Consider the following 8385-nt stretch of genomic DNA (forward strand, 5'->3'; position numbering starts at 1 on the left):
TGCTTCGTTCTCAGATCCAATTCTAGGGATGCATGCATGCTACAACATATCACAATCTTCAACATTAGAACTCGGATTCGGCGTTCAAGCGCATGTGTAGGCGTTTGTCTCACACGCTCCCAGTCCGATCCCGAAGCGGCGGTACTCTCTCACCATACGCGCCGTAGATTTGTCGGTATCGGCCATGCTTCTTCTATATGTGCATTGGTTTTGAAAGATGTGAAGGGGATCACGAGCATCTGAGATGGACGGTGTGGGGACGTCTGCTATGGCGCCTTTCACGCCTCTCGAGAGGAGGCAAGAGTGGCCTTGGGGCAGCGAGAATTACGGTGACTTTGAGTCGATGCACGCCACGCCGTGGTCTCCTCCTCCATTGCGTTGGTCCTGCCTCGTCTTTATCTCAGAGGGAGGAGGTCCCTACCGTCTCTTCTCTCTCTCTCTCTCTCTCTCTCTCTGACTTGCATGCTCGAATTGTAGTTGGGTGATTGGACTGGTCGAGGCATTTCTGCTACACTTGTTTAGCTTTTGTCTGTTTAAAGCTGGTGAAAGCGGACGCCGCGTTTGAATGCAGAGCGCGAATCCACGCGAAGAGAAGACTGCTATAATGTGTGTGCGTGGGTGAGAGCGAGAGAGAGAGAGAATCCGATGGATCGGCAGCAGATGGATTTTATTTGAAACGAATTGGGATTAATATAATAATAATTATTAATAATAATAATATTATTATTAGCGATTTGATTTGAATAATTAATAATGATAACGTTCAAATTTTAAACTGAATTCAGATATATTTTTTATCAATTAAAGATGGATTTGAATAAATACACGAGTTGGCTGATTTGGTCGTAAGCTTAAATATGACACGACTTTTATGTAGAAAGCAGTCAAAGAATCGGCTTTGACCAGCCTTTGTGATCTTCTCTCTCTCTCTCACTCTCTGCACCGCCGTCTATCCGACGGAGCTCAACTCCAATCTTAAATTCGTGAATCTCAATGAACATTTACATAATACATTTTTCTTTACATATTTCTTAATAAACACATCAATATATCTGACTAAATAACAAGATCGATCAACTATCATTTAATGCTTTAATTTATACCGTACCTCTAATCCCCAATAGCGATAAAAAATGGGGACATTAGAAATAACATGTACCAATATGCTAAGTAATAAATAAATGATATTTTATACATGAACTAAATACCAATTAAAAGGGAAAAAAGATTGCCAATTTGATATTAATGTATACATTATATTAATAGTAGATAATAATTCCAGAAGCATAGAATGTTACTAAGATATGGTAAGTATCGGACAGACATGGCATTCGAATGTATACTTGTTAGATCTCGCTTATCAATGTTGTTGCATGATAAGTATATGTTACATTAGATATGATGTCACGTACACTCATATATAAATAATCATCTCACTTCACAACAATACAGCATCATGCATGAAATATCGTCTGACAACACAAAACAAGTAAACTTGTACGCTCATTCGGATGAAAATAGATACAAATATGTCATCATCGTTGTAATTGATAGCAGATAAGATTTCTTCAACTATGAAGAAATTTTTTATAAGAAAAAAATTAGGAAAGAATTCAATTGAGATATTATTTTATGTGCATCTCACATTAAACGAAATTTCATTTTCATTTCTCAATTTTACAAATAAAATAATATCTCCATTAAATTCTTTCTTAACTTTTTTCTTATCAAAGATTTAAGTTTTTAACTCTTTTCTTATCAAAGATTTAAGTACGGGGGCATCCTTGGTCCAAGGCCAGAGTAAAGACAATGTTTATGAATGGCCGTCAGTTCCACAAATAAAACAACCCACTGTCTACTCCTCAATTGCAACTCCAATGTGGCATCGTCGTCTCGATCATCCCTCACTCTCTATCCAAAATAAATTACTTTCTCGTTATTCTCTTCCTACTCTTAAAAATAAAAGTATTATCACTCATTGTGATGCTTTTCTCAGTAATAAAAGTCATAGACTTCCTTTTGACACTTCTTCCATATCATGTTCTACACCAATTAAAATTATTTATACTGATGTCTGGGGCCCTGCTTCTATCACATCTAAGTTTAGATTTTATGTCATTTTTGTAGACTATTTTACTAAGTACACATGGATATACCATCTCCGTCATAAATCAGAAGTTTCAACAATCTTTGCCAACTTTAAAAAGCTAGTTAAAAACTTCTTCCAGTCTACCATTAAAACAGTCTACTCTGATGGTGGCGGTGAATATCAAGCCCTCACATTCTACCTCTTAACCTGTGGCATCCAACATCTTAAGTCACCTCCACACACTCCTCAACTATTTGGCTCTGATGAACGTAAACATCGACATATCATAGAAACTGATCTCACTCTTCTACATCAAGCCTCCATGCCCGCCACTTTTTGGTCTGTAGCTTTTCAAACTATCGTCCACCTTAGTGATCGTATGCTCACTCCGGTCCTCCAATATCAATCATCATTTGAAAAAAAATTTTCTAAATTTTCTAATCTTCACAAACTCAGAATATTTGATTGTTTATGTTATCCATGCTACGTCCTTATACACCACATAAGATCACACTAAGATCTAAGTCTTACATTTTTATAGGATATTCTCTTGAACATAATATCTTTTCGATGCTACAATACATTAACATTATAGAATAATACCATATTGAAAATAATAAAAGATAAAAAGAATTATTGAAGAAACTTTATTGAAGAAGCTTGAATGCATTAACATGTCTCTCTCCTGTTTATACAGATTAGGAAGGAGAATTTCCCTCAACAGAATAGAGGATTTCCCTCAACAGATTAGTGATCATCACTATTATGATTATAACCACCGTCAATAGATTACTATCATTTTTATGATTGCAGAACATTAGCTTTTAGGATGAAGGATCCATGTTGGGCGTCTCAAGCCATTCGCAAACCCCAAATGGTTTGTAGTGGTCTACAAGTTATAAAAGGATCATCACACATGACATTGTTATGCTAAATTGCCTCAAATGTTAAGCTAGATCCATTAGAATACGAAATTAAGATTTCTTCGATATATTTTAAAAAATATCATCTTAGCTAATAAGGATTTTGACTCGGGATACCAACAAAGTAGGTCAGGAAGGAAATACTTCCCTATCTCTATTTCCCATTTAGACAAGACAGGACAAGGATGGACAATCTTCATTTCGGTAGGGAATTCATGGGTTTTCCATATCCTTCTAATTGATCTATTAAATTTAAAAAATACTATCAAACTTAATTAATAATATTAAAATATATACATAATAAAAGATAAATATATTCATATATAAACAAAATCAAAATTACTATAATTCGTGAGAGAAGCAAGGAAAGATGGAGGGGGTTCGGTGAAAAATGTAGGAAGGGGCGACGGTTACAACGATAAATGAGGTGAGGTTGTGGAGTGGGCGAGGACTACTGCGATGAGGGGACGAGGGGCTGCGATGGTTGCAACGATGAGGAGGGGGTATTGTGACGAAGGAGGGCAAAAGAAAAGAGGGAGAAAGAGTGTGTGATGAAATAAGGAGGAGAAAAAGAGAAGAATACTAAGGAATTATCATTGTCATAATATGTTTATCGTTTACAACAATTGATCGTAAAAGGAATCTTTATTTATCGATGGAGATATGAGGCGGACTTTTGAAGATAGTCAAATAGTTACCATGGCATCACTTGTGATTAAGGATTGGATACATACAAAATATGAGACCACGAGGAGGAGTTATTACTATCCAATGAGAAAATAATTTATTTAATTCAATTAAACCAAATGATTTTTTAATTGAAACATAATCGATTTAATCAAAGTTCACTTGTGTTTGAACATAGCAACTTAGCCCATGTATTAATGAGCTAACTACGAGTATGGATACAAGACTAGAGTGTTTTATTTGTCCCATCTCATATTTATATGAATAAAATAAAATATTTATCATCCTCGCCCTTTTTTTTTCATCCCCACATGTATAATTAACATCCATAACTTTGATCATTAATAGTAAGATGTTAGAATAAAATCTCTTTATTTATTACTTACTCTTTATAAACAATAAAATCATAACTTCATTAAATATCTTTTATAAAAAAAAAATAAAAGATGCATGGATAGGAGGGCATATAGATTGTAGGCCAGATGTGAATATGTGAATAGTGTTTGTGTCACATGAGTTGCAAGCCTAGATGAGTCATGCCGTATGGTACGGTTATGTCATGCTGCATCCCTACCAAAAGTCTACTCTTGATCTAACTTGATTTAGGTGATGAAAAGATTTATTTAAAATAATTTTAAAATAATTTGATTTATAATAATTGGAGTGAGCACAAAGGTGGTAAAATAACTCTTCAATCAACGTGGGATTAAACGTGCCCCCTTAGTAAGTGACTTGAGATCTTATGAGTCCTCTTTCTAATGTCAATATGTTAATCTATATTATTATGATTGTCTAGCATAGATGATAATTCAAACTATGACTCTTTTCTGAATCTCTCACAAATAGAGTTGGTGTCAAGAATGTTATTATTGAATCAAAATCCTATAAAAATTACATTGAAGACGCAAAGCCTCTCCGATGCTTAAACCAGCATGTGATCTTAGAGGATTCAGTCCAATATCAAATCTATTAAATATTAATCGTAATTATTCATGATGATATACCCAATGATATTTATAGTACGATAGGTAATCACGATACATAAAGAAGTGGATAGATACCGAGGCTATTACATATACGATCATGAATTCATGAAATCATAAAATTATGAGATTTCATTGATAAGTATGTTAAGTCTCACATCGTTTGAAGAGTAGAGGAACTAAGATCTTATAGGCACTAGAGTCACCCTCCATCCTTAGAGATACATTTGGGGTTTACATCGAAAAGAAAAACCATGCAAACTCATCCAAAACGAACAATTTCTCGTGAACCCTCGTACTTGTGCTAATGATGACAAATGATGATTTATCAACTAGTACTATAAGGAGGGTCCACTAGGCCTTCTCTTTTATCTTCATATGTACCTTCGAAATATCCATAAATCTTCACAAAGGCAATTAACATAATTAATAATTGATGGCATCTTATCATTAAGCTCATAATTTATCATTAACTTTAGAGCATAGAAAGATGGCAATCAAGTTCTTCTGCATTCGATCCTACGAAAGAGAAGTGAAAAAGAAATCAGCTTTAAGGGAAGACGCAGAAGATGATGTTTATAGATGGCAATCAAAGCTGTGTTGGATGTGGTGGTAAAATTGAAACTTCTCTTGGTATAGATGCTATTTCCTCGTCTAATGCAAGCAGCCTCATGCCACAACGCAAAGGATAAGGGTGGAATTAATTAGGAGTCTCCGGGAGATGGGAAAAATAAGCATCTCGAGATGCCACCATTTCAAGCAACCAAGAAGATGGTTGTCCAAACACCATCGCATTCGTGGAAGCCACTTAACAAACAGGAGATACAGCAAGTTGTAATGTGATGGAAGAATGAAAGCTGGCAAAACTATACTATACTACCCTCATTTTATATTGTCCTCCTCGTGTTCCTATACTATACTATACTATACTATACTATACTATACTATACTACTCTCATCTTGGCATCATCGCTCTGGTTTCAGCCATTGAAACTTCACACGCCAAGGAAACTTCCCATGCCAAGGAAACTTCACACGTGTTACCGTCGATTGAAACTTCACACGCCAAGGAAACCATCCAGTTTCAGCCATATACATATGTTCTTCCCATGGTTTTTCCTTGAAGAAAAGGAAACCTGATAGAGAATGCAATACTGTTTATCTCTTTTGTTTTGACCTTCTTTAATGAAGATAATTCCACCCTATCCAAGCAAGGGTTGCTGCTTGAAGAAGAGCTTGGCTACTCTCAACCATACTTGAAACTATTTACTTGCTGCTTTCTGACTTGTACTCCCATGTGAGCTTGTGAAGCCCGCCAACACCGAGGGCACTTGTACAACCATATGAAGAGGATTAAGACCTCCTAACCGAGGATGAGGCTTCTCTTCAATGGAGAAAAGGAATCAGTCGTAGATCACTACATAAGCAGCATCGGCTACTGACAACAGGGATATACTGAATAAAACTAGATTGGATTAGTCAAAGGTCTTTTGAGGAAGAAGATAAAAATATCCAAGGCAGTAAGCACTGCCATTTCCAAAGGTAGGGTTAGGGTTCCATTTTCGAAAGGGAATGAATGAATGAGTCAATGGCCAAGTCCATAAGAAGCTACCAAGGCCGCATGGGGAGAATCATATCAGTCATAAAACTTTGTCCCCCTCCTTAAATGCTGAAACCTTGAGATCCTTTCTTAGAGGCACAGACAAACATGTAAAAGCAAACCCCAAATCCCAGTTCAGTCAACCATGTCACTCGCACATGCATGCTCACATCTCCATGCTTCTGCACTGAAGACCAATCTTTATTCTAATAATGCATGATAAAGACTAGTAATTAATCCCTGCTAATTAGTGGTGCGGTATTGGACAACCCCAAAGCACTGTGAATCCTCTCCTAATATATCAAGCTTAAGAAGCATAAAGCTTGATCATGAACCGTGAAACAATGTTCCAGATACTGCATGGGCTTTCTGGACACCAACTAAATCCAAAAAGAACCGAACATATATTCCAATTTTTACCTCCAACATGTAATAAATTTCTACCCGAAGTAAGCAACATTTTCGTTGGTGATGGAGCTGTAATCTGTGGAGCTGGAAGCAGCGGTGTACATGGAAGAAGAGGAGGTGGCAGGAGCGGTAGTCGTGAGGCGTGGTGGTGCAGCAACTGAGATCTCCACGGAGGAGGCGAGCAAAGCGGTAGCATGAGATGTGGAAAGGATGGCGGCATTAGTTTGCCCGTACTTGTGTTTCAGTATCTCCGCCTTCACCGCTGCAAGTTCTGCCTCCAAGGCTTGGACTTGCTGCTGTAAGGCTGAGATGACTCCCATACAACCGTAGACAGGATCTCTGAGCCTTATGTCTGCTTCATAGACGAGACTGTTTGCTGCATCAGCTCTCTGGCTCTCAGAAACCTCCTGATCACGAGAAAGAAACAGATTATGCTGCAAGTTCCATGCACGAGGAATTGCAGAGATCCACAAATCTACTCTCTTACCATTAACATCTTGGAGACGTTGCTTGCACCGAAGACTTTATGGGCCGATGCGAACTTCTGGGGCTCGTGTGGGGAGAAATAAGGAGAGAAGGGGCACTCCTGAGCACATCGCCGCCGCAAGAGCTTACAAGCGGCGCATGGAGTTGTCTTGTTCAGGGTCCCAACCGGGCCTGGCCGTGCCATGTGGTCGGAGACATCAACCTCCCTCTTGATCTTCTTCCCTACCTCATCAAGCTTCTCCCTGTGGCACAACATGAAAGGAAAAGGATGAGCCGTAGGGTTAGGGTTTTGGTGCTGTGTTGATACATGAGTGCAGGGATACTATCTTGGTGTCAGTTATGATGCAGATCAAACAGGGGATGAAAGATACAAAACTCAGCGGAGCTAAAATCTTCACATATTGCATGCCACAAATAAAGAGATGATGAGGGATGGAATCACCGGTGTTGCTTACCTTGCTGTGGACATTCAGGCATGCTCCTCGGAAAGAGAAAGAGAGATGGTATATGAAGGAAGAAAGGAGTGCTTGAGAGGTAAGGGAGTGCTTAAAAGGCAAGGGAAAGTGGGCCTAAGTTAATATCATAAACGATCAGCAAAAGACAAGAAGTAGGAGGGTAAAGGAGATGTTTGGAATTATTCGGTGTTGTTGATGATGTTACAGTTAACTCAGATCGAATCCTCCATGGCAGATAGATTGATGAGTGGGGAACAAAGAAAGAGAGGAAGAAAGGAGGTTCTCTTTGGTGGAGAATGCCAGATCTGTTCTGCTTAGCTTGTTCATAATTTGGAATCCTTCTCATGTTGACTTTAGAAAGAGATAGCACAATAGATTTGGCTTAATGAAAATTAATCTAAAGGAACACAGTACATCAACATGCCGACACTGGAGATGGATCATTATATCTTAGTCATACATGAACATCAACCAGTACTATATATACCTTATGAAACTGATAGTGCAGCAACTCCATTCTTTAATGGTTTTGTGGTATTGATCGGTTCAAATGGTTGTCACATTTTGGGACCAAAAACCATCTCATTGTGTTTAATAATTCCATCCTTTGTGAATTTCAACTTTGCCTCATCTGAGATATCCAATCGTCTAAATTTCACATGAATGCATATACTTGTCAGCAATCTGAATTTTATCTTACCAAAAGGCTCGCATAACATCTGAGCCCTAATCAATTTAAGGGCGTGACTCTTTA

At 37.8% G+C, this 8385-nt stretch overlaps 1 protein-coding gene across 1 annotated transcript; it reads right to left on the reverse strand.

The window, feature by feature from the left end:
* Window positions 1–6525: 6525 nt before the first annotated feature.
* LOC103984181 (LOB domain-containing protein 15) lies at window positions 6526–7934 on the reverse strand. Its single transcript, XM_009401633.3, has 3 exons — window positions 7632–7934; window positions 7178–7418; window positions 6526–7097 (listed from the first exon to the last, which is right to left on the reverse strand). Exons 1-3 carry the CDS (start codon window positions 7643–7645, stop codon window positions 6723–6725), a joined length of 630 nt encoding a protein of 209 aa, XP_009399908.2. The 5' UTR covers window positions 7646–7934; the 3' UTR covers window positions 6526–6722.
* Between the last annotated feature and the right edge of the window lie 451 nt (window positions 7935–8385).

This window comes from Musa acuminata, chromosome BXJ2-5 (genome assembly GCF_036884655.1).
Source record: "Musa acuminata AAA Group cultivar baxijiao chromosome BXJ2-5, Cavendish_Baxijiao_AAA, whole genome shotgun sequence".
Lineage (NCBI taxonomy): Eukaryota > Viridiplantae > Streptophyta > Magnoliopsida > Zingiberales > Musaceae > Musa > Musa acuminata.

Excerpts from the sequence above, each read along its gene's own strand:
- LOC103984181 (XM_009401633.3), bottom strand. Across the intron at positions 7,098-7,177 it reads ACGTCTCCAAGATGTTAATG|GAGGTTTCTGAGAGCCAGAG; the intron begins GTAAGAGAGTAG and ends TCTCGTGATCAG.